Source organism: Sapajus apella, unplaced genomic scaffold, assembly GCF_009761245.1.
Source record: "Sapajus apella isolate SASKATOON/1434 unplaced genomic scaffold, GSC_monkey_1.0 scaffold141, whole genome shotgun sequence".
Taxonomy (NCBI): domain Eukaryota; kingdom Metazoa; phylum Chordata; class Mammalia; order Primates; family Cebidae; genus Sapajus; species Sapajus apella.
Genome location: NW_022437081.1, coordinates 562,359 through 582,211, shown reverse-complemented (window position 1 = coordinate 582,211; position 19,853 = coordinate 562,359). Strand labels below are relative to the sequence as shown.

Here is a 19,853-nt window from a genome sequence, read left to right as displayed (position 1 = left end):
TCCTTACTTCCCTTCTTACTATCATGTTAATAACACCCTTTAATGTTATTTAAACATTAAATGAAGTGTTTAGATTGCATCAGTCATGTAATAACACTATGATCTCTCGTCCTTCTGTTTTCATTGCATCCACTTGAAAAAACTCCAAATCTGGAAGGAGCCAACTATCTCTTTTTTCCATGCTTACAGTAAGTACTGTTGGACAAAGTCATTCAATGGGGCAGATTGGTTCTACTGCTAGTGCCTATTCCTCAAACACCATGAATCCCTAGTACTTCTTAGCAGTCCTGTTGCGTTTCTTTGGTCAACTTATTCTCCCAGTCTCTACAACAACTATTTCACAAACTTCCACCTTCCTCAAAAATCCCTATGCTCTGTATAAGCCAGCCTCCAAGGTAGTACCTAACCATCCATGCCTCTTAGTATTCACACCTTTGTATAATCTCCACCCACACTGTACCAGGTTGGTCTGTATAACTAACAGAATATTATAGAAGTGATGCTAGCACGTCTCTTCAAAGATTAGGTTATAAAAGGCACCTCAGCTTTCATTTTAGGGCTCTCTCAGCTCACTCAGTTTAGGGGAAGCCATGGTGTAAGCTGCCCTATGGAGATGTCCATGTGGAGAAGAATAGAAGCCTCTTGCTGACACGATGTGAGTTGAGCAAGCTTGGAGTGGATTCCCTGGCCCTAGTCAAGTCTTGAGAAAGTACAGTCCCAGCCAAGAGCACAACTGCAACCTCTTGAGAGATCCTGGAGCCAGAACCACTCAGCTAAGCTGCTCCAGGATTCCTGACCCTCAGAAACTGTGTGAGATAATAAATGTCTGTTGTTTTAAGCTGCTAAATTTAAGGTACTGTTACACAATAGATAACTGATACACTCCCCAACTCCCTATCTTACTCTCAGCAGATAATCTCACCTCCTACTTAACAGATAAACATAGAAGCCATCAGACAGGAGATCCATCTTACAAATGTGCCTGCATCTGTGCATACCCTATCCTCTACTGTCGCAATGGTGGAGCTGTCTCTCCTCCCAGGGAAAGCAAAATTTCTCTCTACATGCTTTGGATTTCATTTCTGCCCTCTCAAGAGGCTTTCACTATTGTCCCTTCTCTTTCAAATACTCAGTTTCTTCCTTCAACTGCAACTGTTTTTTGTTTTGTTTTGTTTTGTTTTGTTTTCTTTGAGACAGGGTCTCACTTTGTCACCCAGGGTGGAGTGCAGTGACACAATCATGGCTCACTATAGTCTCGAACTCCTGGGCTCAAGTAATCCTTCTACCTTAGCATCCCAAGTAGCTGGGACGACAGGCATGCACCACCACTCCTGGCTAATTTTTAAAATTTTGTTTGTAAAGATGGGGTCTCACTATGTTGCCCAGGCTGGGGTTTTTTAAGACTCTTTGTATATATGCGAGAGAAAGAGAGAGGGAGAGAGAGGGGTTGAAGGAGGGAGAGAAAGTGGCCTCATTTAACGTTTCCTCATCTTCCACCTATTGCCCTGTAGCAGAAACTGCTAGCTGTTCCCCAGTAACCAACCTCTCCTTCCCAGTAGTAATAAAGGGAAAACACTTATCTTTTGGGATTGGCAAAACAGTAGGACGCTTGTCTGTCATTTTAATCTGTCAACACTATTGGTGCAAAAAATACAAATTGAAAAAGAATATAATAAAATAAATAACTATAAAGAAGAACTGGAATCTTTGTTTTACTCAGAGGAAAATCGCATATATTTAAAGGTATTCTTATCAACCACATACCCAAAACCCACATGAAAAATCTCAATTAAAAATACTTTTCAAAATAAAACACGTAATAAAGGATACAAATGCTCCCACTACAAATGTTGGGTTAAAGACATGGTTCTGGAAGGTGAACAGTGTCAGCCCCATGTAGGAGAAGATGAAATTCTCTGCCAAGAAATTGAGAAGCTCAAACAACTGAAACGAAATTGTAAAAGATTAGTCCAGGAAATAAATTAAGTTACATAATTTGAAAACATGAGTATTACTAAGATAATAAAACAGACACTCAAATATTTAAAGTTCATGCATACACACACAATAGGCGGTTTGGAAGGGAGCAAATGTGGAGATGACATTTCTAGTCCTGCAGAAAAAGCCAGAAATGGCTGGGTGCGGTGGTTCATGCCTGTAATCCCAGCACTTTGGGAGGCAAGCAGATCACCTGAGGTGGGGAGTTCAACGCCAACCTGACCAACATGGTGAAACCCCATCTCCACTAAAAATACAAAAATTAGCCGGGCATGGTGCCGTGCACCTGTAATCCCAGCTACTCGGGAGGCTGAGGCAAGATAATCACTTTAATCTGGGAGGCAGAGGTTGCAGTGAGCTGAGAGAGCGCCATTGCACTCCAGCCTGGACAACAGAGTGAGACACTGTCTCAAAAACAAAAAAACAAAAAAGAAAAAAAAAGGAAAAATACAAAAATTAGGCAGGCGTGGTGATGCATGCCTATAATCCCAGCTACTCAGGAGGCTGAGGCAGGAGAATCGCTTGAACCCGGGAAGCGGAGGTTGCAGTGAGCCGAGATCACACTACTGCACTCCAGCCTGGGCAACAGAGTGAGACTCTGTCTCAGAAAAAAAAAAAAAAAGCCAGAAACCTTCCCCCTTTACTTTCCCCAATCAGTCTCCCTTCTCCAAAGCCCCATCTTCAGTTATTCCTCTCCTCCAAACTCTGTCAATTTTTCTTTAGTAATGTTCCTTGTGTCCCTCCTTCTGCCCTAGTCAAGCTTTCACCACTTCCTACCCATAATGATGAAAAAGGACCTCTAATCATCCCTCATCCTTCAGCTCCACCAAACCAATGAATCTCTAAAAATGATAGTTTCAAGATACTTTCCTCTTATAAGCTGTAAGATTCATTTCAACCTTTTTTATCCTGGCAGAGAGTGCTTCGTGAGAACTCTTGTATTCCCAGCTTGCCCTGTGACTTCACTTTTCGCATGGGTCTTACCCTCGTGTAGGGAGTAAGCATCCTATAGATCAGGTTTCCACATTATGGAAGAGAACGATCTATAGGATAGCAGAACTAACTGTAGGGAGAACTAAACCCTGTGTCCTCCCCTGCTGCCCGCCCACTCCACCCCATTCACATCGTAGCCTTGGCAAAGGTATATGATACTTGCTGAATGAAGTTAAGGTCCTTCATAATGTGGTATCCCTCTGGCCACCACAGTTATCTACAATGGCTTGTTATTACAAGCCCTCTGCCACATAACAGAATAGTGGTTAAGAACATGGGCTTAGGAATCAAAATGCCAGCCAGGCGCTGTGGCTCATGCCTGTAATCCCAGCACTTTTGGAGGCCAAGGAGGGCGGATCACGAGGTCAGGAGTTCAAAACCAGCATGGCCAATATGGTGAATCCCTATTTCTACTAATAATACAACAATTAGCCAGGCGAGGTGGTACACGCCTGTAGTCTAGCTACTCAGGAGGCTGAGGCAGGGGAATAGCTTGAACCCAAAAGGCAGAGGTTGTAGTGAGCTGAGATCGCGCCACTGCACTCCAGCCTGGGTAACAGAGCAAGACCCTGTCTCAAAAAAAAAAAAAAAAGAAAAAAGAAAATGCCTAGACTTGAGCCCTGTCTTCCCCTTTGCTGGATGTGTGACTTTGGGCAAGTTAGTTAATCCCTTTAAACCAGGGGTGCCTTATTACCAAAAAATGAGAAAATTAAAATAAGTATATATTTAATTTTCTTTAAATGACTGAATATGCTATTATTACTACTTACTGATACTTAATGATAACAGCTACACCTTTTTCAGCTTTTACTGTGTCTGATACTATACTATGGACTTCATATGCATTATCTCATTTTAATGCCAACACAACTCAGTGAGGTAGGTACTATCATTATGTCCATTTTCAGAAATGGAAAAACTGAAGCACAGAGAAGTTATGGAACTTGCTCCTGCTCACACAGCCAGGAAGTAGTAGAACCAGGATTTAAAAGGATACAGTTACTCCAAAGTCCCAGCTTTACTCTGCAACACAGAGATCGGCAAACTTTCCCATGAATGGCCAGAGTAAACATGAGGGGATTTGCAGGCCAAGAGGTCTCTGTCCACTGCTTTTATGCCAGTGGAGCATAAAAGCAGCCATAGACGATACACTTTTTAAAAAATGAGTGTGGCTGTGTGCCAAGAAAATCTTACTGGTAGACACGGAAATCTTGTCATGGGTCACAAAATGTTCTTCTTTTGATCTTTTGCCAACCAATTAAAAATGAATGGAAAGAAAACTACTCTTAGCTCACTGACTGGCAAGGGCCGGATGTGGCCTGAGGGCTGGCGTCAGCCAACCTTTGCTCTACACTTTGCTGCCTTCTTTTGATTCCTGCCTTTATCTGTACTGCTTCCCCTAGGCCTTCCCAAATGCCCCCATCCTTCTAAGGGTACTGTTTCTTCTAGGATAGCTTTCCAGATCCTCAAGCCCCAAACCATTTCCCCTACTTCTCTGATGTCTTCTGTGACATATAATCTGAAGTATACAATCTAGGATTCCTATTCATCATATTTTTTACATGTACATAAGCTTTGTATCATCAACAACACTGGAAGCTCTTACACTGTTCTTGGTTTTTTTGCTTGTTTTGTTTTGTTTTTTGAAACGGAGTCTTGCTCTGTAGTCCAGGCTGGAGTATAATGGCACAATCTCGGCTCACTGCAACCTCAGACTCCCAGGTTCAAGAGATTCTCCTGCCTCAGTCTCCCGAGTAGCTGGGACTACAGGCATGTGCCACCACATCTGGCTAATTTTTGTATTTTTAGTAGAAATGGGGTATCACCATGTTGGCCATGCTGGTCTCAAACTCCTAACCTCAGGTAATCCGCCCACCTCAGCCTCCCAAAATGCTGGGATTACAGGCGTGAGTCACCACACCCGGCCTGTTCATGTTTTTTTGTTTGTTTTTTTTTTTTTTGAGACAGAGTTTCACTCTTGTTACCCAGGCTGGAGTGCAATGGCGCGATCTCGCGTCACTGCAACCTCCGCCTCGTGGGTTCAGGCAATTCTCCTGCCTCAACCTCCTGAGTAGCTGGGAGTACAGGCACGCGCCACCATGCCCAGCTAATTTTTTGTATTTTTAGTAGAGACGGGGTTTCACCATGTTGACCAGGATGGTCTCGATCTCTTGACCTCGTGATCCACCCGCCTCGGCCTCCCAAAGTGCTGGGATTACAGGCTTGAGCCACTGCGCCCGGCCCTGTTCATGTTTTTTATTCCCTACCCATAACCTGGAAAATTCTGACCCAACCTCACCCCCACCCCCTCCACCACCAGCTGATTTTCTTCTCTATACTTATTGCACTGAATTAATTTGTAACAAGAATTTGTAACCCCAATGTGTATGCTTGGGGGAAAAAAGCCTAATCTCTTTTGAGGGGCTGGGGAAAAGCATAGGTCATAAACTTGATTTATGGCTCCCGCAGAAAGTAGCAGTGCCGTTGCTCCTGCTTTTAGCACCGCTCCTTTTCAGGAGAATCCACCAACATTCTACCTTCTGTTTCTCACTAAAGCCATAGTCAAGTATGCACCTGTTTCTATTCCAGACATTACATTCTGTTCATGTATTTGTCTCATATACCTCCTAAGACTGGAAAATCCTATTCCAATTTGCTTTATAATTTCCTTCGGATACCCTCCACAACTGATCATTCGATACCAAATAAAGCCAGACCACTGACTAGTCCCCTGACATTCCTGGAAACATAGTAGCTTTGTAGTACCTGAGCAAAGACTGAAGGAAGTTGATCTTCTTTTAGTAGGTCTAGTCAGATCAGAAGTTAATCTTATCTACGTCACTCAACAGTAGTCCGAGTAAAATCAGAGTGAGCTTCCAAAACATTCCCCTTAAAAGCCATTAAACTGGGAAAACACTGAGAGAAAAGGAAGCTACTTCACTGGTAATTGAAGCCACAATAATAACAGTCCCTGGCTATTCTGCTGATATATTTCCACCCTAAATGCTGTCACTCTTCAGTTTACCAATCCCACCTACTTTTACAGTCAAACGAAGAGGAGCTGAAATTAGTAGATATCACCTAGAACAGATCAAATACTATTTTTTTTTAAGTAAAAAAGACTTCTATTTTGCTGAAAGAAGGAAAAGCCTATTCACAAACAATTATTAAGTTCCTCTTACCTGTTTAGTTCTGTGCTGAGACTCTGTGGACAAATTATTATATGTATAATGTGCTTGTGTGATTCCACAAAACAATACTGCAACCACACCTATAAAGACAATAAATTCCAAGTTCACATAAAAGGATGGTTCCCACCTTTTCTACTTAGGTTCCCTCTTCACAGTAGATTATATGCTTTGTCTTGAAATTCTCATTCGTGACTTACTTTGTTAAGAGGAACCACTTCCACTGAAAATTTTTTTTATGTTCTAAAGTGACAGCCTAATCCCAACCACAACAAGTATGTTCAAATACTAATGGAACTGATTCACTTGGAGCAAAATTGACTGGCAAAGTCACTCCTTGTAAGGGCTGACAATCAAAAGGAGAAAGTCACCCACCTGTGAAGCCCCATGCTTCAGCCAAGAGGAAGGTACTCCAGGACATCAAGAAGAACAGGCCTGTCTCCAACAACTGGAACTCCCGTAATTTGGTGAACTTTGTCACGTAAGACTGTTAAGGTTGGTAATGAGATCTTGTAACACAAAAGTGTGACTAGAAAAAATAACAGTTTAAGCAAGGCAATCATGAAAAAAGGTTCTCTAGCTTCTCTAACACAAAAGTCCCAGAATAAGGAAGAACCACCTGAGTGGGAAACTCTTAAAATGAACATCTTATTGAGGATTCAGCTGCCTTCCCTTCAGTGAGGAAGCCTTATGGCTTAGCCACTCCAGTTGTTTCATGGGTATTGCATACCTTGCCAGAAATCATGCAGTGAAGGACAGGTAGAGTCAGGAGTAACAGATCAGACCTACAACATGCCACCTCTATCAATCTGAGACCCAAAGCTAGACAGCCTCCATGGCAATTTACATTTATAAAAACACGTAATTTCCAAGAGATTTCACACTAATTTGATCCTCTACCACTTCTGTGATATAGAGCATTCATTCCATGGTGAAGAAATTGAGGCACTTCACTCACTCATACTAGTTTAACAAGCATCTGTTAGCTGACAGTGAAATGGCCGTGCCAAATCGCGACCAATCTCAGGCGAGAATCTAGAGTCATTTCCACAACTAGGCACTACAACAAAATGATTAACAAGATATACTCTCTACCCTCAAGGAACCAGTAATGGGGAAGAGATACTATCTGTCTTGGCATCACCTTCAAAACTTTTTACTGCTGCTTTATGCCTCAGTTCACCTATAAAAAGCCATAAAAGAAGCCTCTTCCAGCACAAGGTTGAAGTATAACAAATTAAAAGGTACTTACCAAAGAAGAATGTCTCCACTTTGTATAAGTATCACAGAAGTTTTAAAGTTGGAAACTCTTTAGACATCATCTAGTTCCACTCCTCTTTCCTGCCGTCCCCACCCTCCACTTTCCTTCACTGAGAGCCAAAGAGGTGAAGTGTCAAAGCTTCTATCATGTTTGTGTTTGCCACTATCCCGAAAGCTCCAGAGAGGTAGTGGTCATGTTTGTCTTCTTTAGTTTTGATATACAGAGTGCAGCACATGTAGTAGGTGATCAAGACATGTCTTCTGACTTTTTGTTTTGGGTTGGGGGTTTAAAATTTGTTTTTACGCCAGGCATGGTGGCTCATGCCTGTAATCCCAGCATTTTGGGAGGCTGAGGTGGGTGAATCACCTGAGGTCAGGAGTTCAAGACAAGCCTGGCCAACATGGTGAAACGCCGTCTCTTCCAAAAATACAAAAATCGTGCTGGGCATGGTGGTGAGCACCTGTAATCTCAGCTACATGGGAGGCTGAGGCAGGAGAATCGCTTGAACCCATGAGGCGGAGGTTGCAGCGAGCCAAGATCACACCATTGCACTCCAGCCTGGGTGAAAGAGTGAGACTCCATCTCAAAATAAATAAATAAATAAAAATAAAATAAAATAAAATTTGTTTTTATAGATTCAGAAGCACAAGTGCAGATTTACTACATGGATGTACTGAATAGTGGTGAAGTCCAGGATAAAATGGCCTTTGCATGAACACAAGAATAACTTGCCCAGTATTTCAGTAGCTAACTAGTGGTAGTACCAAGACTACAACTCAGGTCCTTTGGGCTCCCCGTTCGGGGCTCTAGAGTACAAAGTTTAAAATCGGGAGAGCTGAGATGAACTCTTACATATCCTAACCAGGGAACCACATTTTGTTCATTTGGCATCGCTGCTGTACATTTCCTATTTGTCCCATTAAGCAAAGAGCAAAAGACTGCCAGGCTGACCAGCAGCACAGAACACCCAGAGGCTCTTTGGAATATGTCTACCTTTACAGCTATTTAATCTACACTTATAAAATTCGCCCTCAAAGAGATACCATCTCTAATTATATTCTTGCATTGAAAGTTTTAGGGCACCAAAACCCATGCGGAACAATACAGTTCTTTTATTTATTTATTGGCAAAGACTACTGCTTAATGTTTTCAAACCAGGTACTTAAGTTATAAGATTAATAATTCCAACATTATTCTAATCATAGAACTAGGAAAAACCACAGAACACAGCATTCAACTGCTACATTAGGTTAACAAGAAAAGATAAATATAACAAAAGGATATTAAAGCTGTCACCACTCCAGTAGCAGCACCCATTGCAAAAGATCCACTGAAGATCCCAAGGAAGATCCCAATAGACTTGAACATTGCTGTGACATCAAAGGTGTGACTGTTGTCTCCAGCTGGCTGGTATGCCACTATTGAGCTACAGAAGAGAGATTGCTTTTACTTCTGAAAGCAACTTTTACTTAAAAAATAATAATAATAAAAACAACATTATGTAGTGTAGAGCTTGAAATATGAAATTAGAGGGAGAAGAAAAAAAACTTTTAATTAGAATTGCCAAAATAAGGACAAAGTTACCCAAAAATCCTGCAATGTATCTGGCTAGCAAGAAAACTAGAAAACTTGGCTTTTCCTTAAATGTTAATTTCAGGGGGTGAGAACATTGTAAAATCCTGTATATGAAAGTTGCACCAAGCTTTTTCCTCCACCCTCAAGATACTGTGGAGTATTATTCTTTTGTGATTCTGTTTCAGAATGACTAGTACTGAGTGTCCGAAAGCCTTAACATACTAATGTGAACCAACTAATGAAAAATCCCACTTGTTTCCAGTAGAGGCATAAGAACATAAAGAACATTATTCAATACTCGAACCAGTCACATTTTGTTTTTCCTATGAGAAAAAAGGTAACTGAAGGACCCTTCCAACTTCTAGAATACCAGAATGGGCTAAATGCCTAATATCTATTCATTCACTGAAATGGACTATTATAGGAAAAAGCACTCAAAAGGCCTCCCAAGGAATTAGAATCTACTCAACAGTACTTTCAGCATAACCAGCTGGATCCTCCACCTCAAGCTTCTGAAAGAAAGTCACTCTCTACCAGGCCAAGACAGGCAATTACAGGAGATGCTCTCCATCTTGAACTCACAGTCCAAACCTGGTCTGAAAAAGTTTCTTTTATAACAGTTACCCCAGAAAATAGAAATGCCTGAGAAAATTGCTGTTGCCAGCAGGTCTCTGGCAACAGTGCTTACCGTTACTAAATCAGTTCTCATCTCAGTTAATTGAGAGACCAGCATTATAAAAAGTCCAGACTCAACAACATCATACAAATCACATCAAAGAAAAGAAGGAAAAACACATTCCTCAGAATATAATGAATTCTCCCTGTGGTTGCTGCAATGTTTTTTTTCTGATTCAAGGTTATAAAATGTGTTTGCTATACCATGTACAAGTTCTTTTCAGATCTCCCAGGTTAAAAAAAATCTAAAATCAAACTAAAATCTCCTAATTTGTACTTATTTTATTGAAATATAGCACTAACAGTTATTTCTGATAATGGCATCCAGAAATTTCGGAGACACACCCTAAATTGAAAATGTTAAACATTTATGTTTAAATGTGCAAAGTAACCAGATCATTTTGGAACAGTAGCTTTAATATCATTTTGATGAATATGAAATGGCCTTTAACATCAAGCTACCTTACCTACACATAAAGGGTCCCACCACCATAAATGAGATCTGCTTCCATTATGAAAATACAGTAACTGGCTGGAGAAAAGAAAAAAAAAATGCTATACAACCTTCCTTTTCTTCGGTGGTATTTTTCAAAATGCTGTCTGGAACAAAATATCTATGCCATGCCTCCTGAGATTGCTTTCCCTGGATTTGTTCATGTAAATTCAAGATTCACAGTAATTATTATTTCATTCTTTAGTCATTAAAATGTATAAGAACACATGGGAAACACGATGGGCTGAGAAGAGATGACAGGCTTGTTTTTTTCTTTTTTAGGCAGACACTGGCCTCTAGATTGAAATCTTAATTCATCTTTTCCATATCAATCAATATTTTATCTTGAGGCAGTAACATTTTTTTTATGAATACTTTTTTTTTTAAACCGTGGAAGTAATATAATGTACAGTTTAGGTGGAAAAATCATTCCATCACTCTACTATCCTGACAGATTTTATTTTCCTTCTGTATTCCTTTCCCCTCTTTGTGTTACATGCATGCTAATTCTTAATTAGCTGTAATCACAGTGAACATGTGGTTTTGAATTCTGCTTTTTTAACTGTCAATGACATAAAAATATTCATAGCCTCGGCTGGGTGCAGCGGCTCACAACTGTAATCCCAGGACCTTGGGAAGCCGAGGGAGGTGGATCACTTGAGGTCAGGAGGTCAAGACCAACCTGACCAACATGATGAAACACTGCCTCTACTAAAAATACAAAATTAGTGAGGTGCAGTGGTACATGCCTGTAAGCCCAGCTACTTGGGAGGCTGAGGCAGGAGAACCACTTGAACCCGGGAGGTGGAAGTTGCACAGTGAGCTGAAATCGCACCATTGCACTCCCTCTTGGACAACAAGAGCTAAACTGCGTCTCAAAAAAAATTTTTTTCATAGTCTTCATAAGACTTCACAATGGTTCAAATGGATATAGCACAATTTAGTCAACCATTTCCTCATTGTTAGTTATTTAAAAATTGCTTCTACTATTTTTGCTACTACAAATAACTGAAAGAACATCTTCATGCTTTTTTCATATTTTAGACTATTCCTTGCCCTATATTTCTAAAAATAGACCTATTACCATACCTATGGCTCATTTTACATGTTGCACAACTGCCTTACAAAAGGTCTCAATTACATTTTAGAGGGAGATATGATAATATCTCCCAATTTTTTTTAATGATCATACCCACTGACCTAGCAATTCCACTCCTAAAATATATCCTACAGAAACACTATCAAGGATTCACAGAGATTTATACATAAATATGCTCGTTGCCATGTTAGTCACAATAACACAATATTAGAAAACACCAAATATTAATCAGTCAATAGGGGATTGGAGAGGTAAATTTGAAATGCATCCATGCAATGTGATAATAGAGGTATTAATATAGTATAATATCCAAGTGAAAAAGCTAGTTACAGAAAAGTATGTATACTACTATGCCTTTTTTTGTTTAAATAATATGAATACTTATATGTATATTACTAACTTAATGGAAAAAGTCTGGATGAAAATCCTAATAGTGGTTATTTCTGAGCTGAAATTTCAGGAATTTTCTACTTTCTGAGTCAAACGCTTTGAATTTTTGCCAGAAACATATGTTAATGTTATCATAAATAATGATAAAAGGTCATACCAATTTCGACATTAACAACAAGGTATGAGTGGTCTAGTTTTACTACACCAGGGTTTCTCAAGCCCAGCATTATTGACATTTGTGGTCAGATATTTATTTGTTGGCTATGACAGGGGTGGGGTGAGGGGAATGCTGTCCTATACATTGAAAGCTTCTACCCTTCTATCCACTAGGCCAAGTCAATAGGAACCTGTTCCCATTGATGATAACCAAAATGCCACCAGACACTGTCAAATATCCCCTGTGTGTGTGTGTGGGTTGGGGGGGGGTGGAAGGGCGACAAATTGCCCCTGGCTAAGAATGACTATACTACATAATTACCAGTCGTAACTATTATCATTAACAATTATGGCTGGGCAGGTGTCTCACACCTGTAATCCCAGCACTTTCAGAGGCCGAGGCAGGCGGATCACCTGAAGTCAGGAGTTCAAGACCAGCCTGGCCAACATGGTGAAACCCTGTCTCTACCAAAAATACAGAAATTCGCCAGATATGGTGGCATGCACCTGTAATCTGTAATCGCAGCTACTCGGGAAGCTGAAGCAGGAGAATCGCTTGAACCTGGGAGGCAGAAGTTGCAATGAGCCAAGATTGCGCCACTGTACTCCAGCCTGGGTGAGAAGAGCAAAACTCCATCTCACCAAAAAAAAAAAGAAAAAAAAGTTCTTTCTTGTTAATTGAATAGGTAGAAATGGCCACTGATCCTGGTATGTATCTCTGGTAATTAGTGAAGTTAAACAGTTTGTCATCTCTCTGTATATCCTCTTTTATAAAAATATAAATGACGGTAAACCACATATTTTAAAACGGTGTGAATTTAGGTCTTCAGGATAACATGGTAATCCATTCAGTGGAACACTATGCAACTTACGCTTTATCCCTAACTACATATACTGTATCTATCATATTATATCAATATACATCTAGATCTACCTCATGCAGCCATGTATGAGGGAATCAATTTCATTTTACCCTCACTGGATTGCAAGTATTATTTTTTTTTTAAAAATAACATATACTCCAGGCTGAGATGGAGAATTGCTTGAATCCAGGAGGTGGAGGTTGCAGTGAGCCGAGATCATGCCACTGCACTCCAGCCTAGGCGACAGAGTGAGACTCCGTCTCAAAAAACAAAACAAAACAAAACAGTGCTTCAGGAAGAATAGCTAATGGATGCTGGGTTTAATACCTACGTGATGGGTTGATCTGTGCAGTAAACCAGTATGGCACATATAACAAACCTGCACATCCTGCACATGTACCCCTGAACTTAAAAGTTGGAAATCCCAAAACACAAAAAACAGAAACAAAAACAACCTCCAACATAAATTTCAGGATGAGTTGCCTTAATCTGTTAATTCCCAAACAGAACTCCTTCAGAAAGGGGTTTTCTCCCCTTTGATCCAAAGCTGCTTATACAAAATACACATAGTAGATAATCGTCAAACTAAGAAAATTCAACACAAAGTAGACTATCCATATCTAACTCACTTTAAAACACATAAAAGGTAAATGAAGAACAATGAGCAACATACCACTAAGCATTCCAGCTAGTAAACTCCCACGGCAAGCAACACAACTGCTTTCCCTTCAGCTTTCAGGCAGTAACTCATTTTTCCAACTCTATTAAGACACAGAGCTAACAATTTCCCTCTTATGCTCCTCTCTAGATTCACTCCTTCTCCACCAGAGTCCCAATGAGGTTGTAATGAGTTAACTTATTATCCCGTACCAATCTAAAATGGCACTGGCTCTCTCTCATCCTTAGGTGAAATGAAAAAAGACTCACTCAAATTTCCTATAAGGCTTCATTCTCTCACAGAAAACCCTGTTTGAGAAAGGCTGTAAGAGAAGGACAAGCATGGCCCTTTGTGAGAAGTGCTATGGAAAGGGCTTTTTTTTTTTTTTTTGAGACAGAATCTGCTCCTTCGCCCAGGCTGGAGTGCAGTGCCACGATCTCAGCTCACTGCAACCTCTGCCTCCTGGGCTCAAAATATTCTCCTGCCTCACCCTCCTGAGTAGCTAGGATTAAAGGCGTGTACCACTACGCCCAACTAATTTTTGCATTTTTTAGTAGAGACGGGGTTTTACCATATGGGCCAGCCTGGTCTCAAACTCCCAACCTCAGGTGATCCACCCGCCTCAACCTTCCAAAGTGCTGGGATTATAGGTGAGAGCCAATGCACCCGGCCGGCTCTCTCTTTTTAACATTTATTCTTCACCAATGCTGGTATGTACACCCCCAAGATGAAAATCTTTCAATGATGTTTTGCCCCCTTTCACATGAATCAGCTATTCAGATGTTGCAGGAAATAGGTTATTTTTAACCCCAAGTTCAAAATCTTTCAGTGAGGGTTTTTATCTTTTCCTTTAACACTAATCAACTGTTTCTAAAGATGCAGGAAACAGGCTATTTTATTAATGGGAAAAACGAAGGCACAGGGCACATCAGTTCAAGATAAGACAGAGATTTTTTAACTCTTAATCCATTAGGGCAATGATAAGACAACAGTTACTAGTAAGATGACTGAACAGTAGAACAGTCTAGGATAGGGAATTGCTAAAAGTGACTGCCTGTACCTGTTCTCTTCACTTAGTAATGCTGGTAATCTCTCATGTACCTATGTACTGGAAACTTCAACAATCTTTGTTGATTCATTTTTTATAAGATTTTTTATAACCACGCTATCCATTTCTCCCTTACCTCAAATAATATAAAACTCTTATTCTGTACTTATCATCATTGGCGGTGCTAAAGTTCACTATCAATATTAGTTACAGCCTTTAGGTTTTATTTCTCAAGTTAAATTTATATTAGTGGCAGACAGCTGCAAAAAAAAACCTGGCAATAAATTTGGTGTGGGGGGGTAACGTTTACATACATTGCATTCACAAAAAAGGATTTTTTTTTGTGTATCTTAATACATAGCATTTAAGGAATTAATGTTACATCCTAGAAATAATTTCCAACTTTGCAGAAGACAAAGGGGGAAAGCAGGCTATGCAAACCAGAGCCAGTGATATTTTACTCTTTCATAACTAAAAATGTGGAAATTAAGAAAATAAAAATAAAGAGAAAATGTGAAGGGCTCTTACTTCTCTCTCACACAAGGTTCTGGTATGAAGTAAAGCCAACTGCCCATAGAGTTAGATAAGAGTAGATAGGCAGGGGCCAGGTGTGGTGGCTCACGCCTGTAATCCCAGCACTTTGGGAGGCCAAGGTGGGTGGATCAACTGAGGTCAGGAGTTCAAGACCAGCCTGGCCAACATGGTGAAACCCGTCTCTACTAAATATACAAAAATTAGCCAGGCGTGGTGGTGCATGCCTGTAGTCCCAGCTACTTGGGAGGCTGAGGTGGGAGAATCGCTTAAACCTGGGAGGTGGAAGTTGCAGTGAGCCAATATCATGTCACTGCATTCCAGCCTGGGCAACAGAGTGAGACTCTGTCTCAAAAAAAAAACAGTAGGTAGGCAGGATTGAATTCCTCAGAGGTTTAGACCCATTCTTCAAACTGCACATACCTTACAGTAACATGTATAGTACCTTCTATAATTAAAAATATTGCTCATTCAATAGTTGCTTGCAATTAAATTGTTATAAGTAGCTCTTCTTCTCCGATAAAACCTCCAAAGGGGGAAGGGTCGGGGGGGGGGGGGGGGGGGGGGGGGGGCGCCTGGAGGCCCCGGGGGCCCTGGGATGGGGAACCGCGGTGGCTTCCGCGGAGGTTTCGGCAGTGGTATCCGGTGCCGGGGACGCGGCCGCGGAGCTCGCGGAGGCAAGGCCGAGAATAAGGAGTGGATGTCTGTCAACAAGTTGGGCCGCCTGGTCAAAGACATGAAGATTAAATCTCTGGAGGAGATCTATCTCTTCTCTCTGCCCATCAAGGAATCTGAAATCATTGACTTTTTCCCGGGGGCCTCTCTCAAGGATGAGGTTTTGAAGATTATGCCGGTGCAGAAGCAGACCCGTGCTGGCCAGCACACCAGGTTCAAGGCATTTGTTGCTATTAGGGACTACAATGGTCACGTGGGTCTGGGTGTTAAGTGTTCCAAGGAGGTGGCCACTGCCATCCGTGGAGCCATCATCCTGGCCAAGCTCTCCATTGTCCCCGTGCGCAGAGGCTACTGGGGGAACAAGATCGGCAAGCCCCATACTGTCCCTTGCAAGGTGACAGGCCGCTGTGGCTCTCTGCTGGTGCGCCTCATCCCTGCGCCAAGGGGCACTGGCATTGTCTCAGCACCTGTGCCCAAGAAGCTGCTTATGATGGCTGGTAGTGATGACTGCTACACCTCAGCTAGGGGCTGCACTGCCACCCTGGGCAACTTCGCCAAGGCCACCTTTGATGCCATCTCTAAGACTTACAGCTACCTGACCCCCGAGATCTGTGGAAGGAGACTGTATTCACCAAGTCTCCCTATCAGGAATACATGGACCACCTCGTCAAGACCCGCACCAGAGTCTCTGTGCAGAGGACCCAAGCTCCAGCTGTGGCTACAACATAGGGTTTTTATACAAGAAAAATAGTGAATTAACATTGCAAAATAAATAAATAAATTGTTATAAATAATATAATATGTAATTAAATAACTATAATATGTATCATTTAACACTTCTAAAGATTAAAACTGTTTTGAAATGATTATGTTAGAGAAACACAAATTAAGCTACAATGAGATATTTCTCAGTTATCAAGTTAGCAAAAACATAAAAGTTTAACAAATATTCTGCTGGTGAAACTGTGAGGAAACAGACCTGTAATTTCACAGTTAAATTGCAAAGTGGTACAATCCCTGTGATGGGCAATTTAACAATGCCAAACAAAATTACAAATGGATTTACCCTTTAACCTACCTGCCAATCTCACTTTGGGGCATTCAGCATACCAATATGCCTATGCATGTATAAAACAAGGTAAGTTCAAGGTAATCACTGCAGCACCATTTGGGACAGCAAAGGATTAAAAACCCTTCAAGTGTCTGACAATAGGAGACTGAGCAAATAAACAATAATGCAGTTCACTCATGGAATACTATATAGCTGCAAACAAAGAATGAGAACACTCACTCTTTTGATATGCAAAGTTCTCCAGAAGATACTTATGTGAGAGAACATATACATACAGTATGTGACTTTAAAAGTAAGAAATGAGAGGCAAATAAGACTATTTATTCACAATTGTACTTGCATTTGAATAAAGAAATACTAAAATATATAAGAAACTAATAAGAATGTTATCTACAAGGAACTGGGGGACAGGTGGATGAGGACAGGTGTGTAAGAGTGTGACTTTTCTGTGTATAACTTTTTACATGGTTTTGATTTATGAGCCATGTGAATATATTATGTATCCAGAAAAAATTAAGGCTGGGCATGGTGGCTCATGCCTGTAATCCCAGCACTTTGGGAGGGCAAAGCAGGTGGATCATCTGAGGTCAGGAGAAGACCAGCCTGGGCAACATGGTGAAACCCCGTCTCTACCAAAATACAAAAATTAGCTGGGCGTGGTGGCAGGTGCCTGTAGTCCAAGCTACTCAGGAGGCTGAAGCAGGGGAATAGCTTGAACCTTGGAGGCGGAGGTTGCAGTGAGCTGAGATTGCACCACTTCACTCTAGCCTTCGTGATAGAGTGACACTTTTGTCTCCAAAAAAAAAAAAAAAGAAAGAAAAAGAAAATATTAAATCTAACTTAAAAAAACAAAATGCTCATGTTATAATGTTAAAACCAAATACAAAATTATGTAGACACTACAATCACAAATATGTAAAAATATCATACACAGAAAAAGGAAAAGGAAATGTTCTAGAATGTTTACAGTAATTGTCTTTCGGTGGTGGCAGTACATATTTTTTCTTCCCTGAGTTTTCCAATTTAGTTATAAAATATAGATTTCTTCAAGAGGGTAAAAAATGCCTCATTCTTCCAAATGTTTCCATTCATAATGTGCTTTATTCAATAAGTGACATTCAGTTCCAAGTACCCTCACACTTAATATTCAGAATATAGTAAGAAAACAAATACTTACGAGGACAGCACTATGGCAACAGCATCATTGAGGACACTTTCACCAAAAAGAAGTGCATAGAGTTCAACATCAACTTGAAGCTCGTGGAATATAGCAAGAACAGTCACTAGCAAGGAAAAAGAGCCAGAGGAATACTTAGACATTACAAATATAACATATTCTCCTCAGTAGATGACTATAAGAATTATTTAGAAACTCATTTCTTCCTCCTGGAATTCAATCCTAATAAACATTCTTTTACCATATTAAAGGCCCTATAATTTTATATAAACATTTTTTTTTCTAATTGTGTACCTGTACAAACTTCTCCTTTCTCTCTCTTAAAAATGGCTGAAAGTAACCTTGAAGAACTGAGTTGGCCTATATTCTTCATGCAAATGTTAATAATCACGTCTTGTACATTTTTTCCCCATAAAGAATATATTCAGAATTTCTTATAGATCAGGTAGTTATAAATCTTTAATGGAGAAGAATATTATGAAAAGAATCTAATGTTGCAAACTTCATTTGTTTCTCGGGGCCTTACAACTCACTTGTACTTGACTTACAAATTGCATGCACACAGGTTTAGCAAAGACAGTAGGAAATGCAAGTTTCTTGTTTTTATGATTGGCATGATCTCGGCCCACTGCAACCTCCACCTCCTGGGCTAAGGCAGGAGGATCGCTTGAACCCAGGAGGCGGAGGTTGCAGTGGGCCCCGATCACGCCACTGCACTCCAGCCTGGCAACAGAGCAAGACCCCAAATAAAAAAAAAAAAAAAAAAAAAAAAAAAAAAAAAAAGAACAAATCCTCCTTTTAGGGAAGCAATTATATGAGAAAGCTTAGAAAATCAGATGAGATTGAAGTTACATTATAACTTTAATTACTAAATCACATAACTCACTAAATAAACCCAAGCAGACATGGAAGATTAATGTAACCAGAGGTGAGAGAACCTTTTCAAATGCCAATCATAAAAACAAGAAACTTGCATCTTAAATTTATTTAAAATTTTTTATTTTTTTAGAGATGGGGTTTTGCTTTGTGACTCAGGATGGAGTGGCACAATCACAGCTCACTGCAGCCTCTAACCCTAAGGTTCAAGTGATCCTCCTGCCTGAGCCTCCTGAGTCACTGGGATTAAAGACATGAGCCACCATGTCCAGCATATTTTAAAAGCTATAGTTTCTACTACAAAGCATTGCAGCTGGAATATACTGATACCAAAGCTCACCAAGAGAGGGGGAGAAGGAGCGTGGAGCAATAGCGTAGAATTTCGAAGACAGAACCCATAGCTCACCCTTGTAAGAGCAAGTTAACAATGGCAAAATAGCCGAAATGGGGCAAGTGCCTACAATAGTCCTACCAAACAAAACCAGGAAGTTGAAATAATGTAGCCAAGCCAATGGACTCAGATTTCTCATAGGATTTGAAAAGTTGAGAAGCTTGCTTATAATGAAAGGACACAGAAACCAGAGTCTACTGGCTCCTTGCAAAAACCATCCTATCTTCATGTTGATAATGGGAGTAGCTACAAACAATAAGAGGACAGCCTTGGTGGTCTTTAGGGAAGCAATTTAATTTCCAGTTTTAAAAATGCTAAACTACACAAATGTCTCTGTAAAATGGCCCTCTAACTAATCTTCTAAAATCTTTTTTTTTTTTTTTTTTTTTTTTGAGACAGGGTCTCACTCGTCACCCAGGCCGAGTGAGACTGCAGCTTTGCCGGGCGCGGTGGCTCAAGCCTGTAATCCCAGCACTTTGGGAGGCCGAGGCGGGTGGATCATGAGGTCAAGAGATCGAGACCATCCTGGTCAACATGGTGAAACCCCGTCTCTACTAAAAATACAAAACATTAGCTGGGCATGGTGGCGCGTGCCTGTAATCCCAGCTACTCAGGAGGTTGAGGCAGGAGAATTGCCTGAGCCCAGGAGGTTGAGGTTGCAGTGAGCCAAGATCGCGCCATTGCACTCCAGCCTGGGTAACAAGAGCGAAACTCTGTCTCAAAAAAAAAAAAAA

The 19,853-nt window shown here is 40.7% G+C and overlaps 1 protein-coding gene and 1 pseudogene across 5 annotated transcripts in view; one reads left to right on the top strand and one right to left on the bottom strand.

Moving 5' to 3' along the window:
- The window catches only part of SLC9A6 (solute carrier family 9 member A6), a 64,609-nt gene that overhangs the window by 27,516 nt on the left and 17,240 nt on the right, over window positions 1-19,853 (bottom strand). For all 4 annotated transcript variants that reach the window (XM_032264068.1, XM_032264070.1, XM_032264069.1 and 1 more), the window contains 5 exons: window positions 17,853-17,958; window positions 8,725-8,866; window positions 6,555-6,660; window positions 6,174-6,262; window positions 1,831-1,944 (listed from right to left, as the gene is read on the bottom strand). In XM_032264068.1, coding sequence (XP_032119959.1) covers window positions 1,831-1,944; window positions 6,174-6,262; window positions 6,555-6,660; window positions 8,725-8,866; window positions 17,853-17,958 — 557 coding nt within the window. The remainder of the gene's footprint in view (window positions 1-1,830; window positions 1,945-6,173; window positions 6,263-6,554; window positions 6,661-8,724; window positions 8,867-17,852; window positions 17,959-19,853) is intronic.
- Window positions 15,501-16,353, top strand: LOC116540529 (annotated as a pseudogene). Its single transcript, XR_004264484.1, has one exon. The product of XR_004264484.1 is annotated as a 40S ribosomal protein S2 pseudogene (transcript).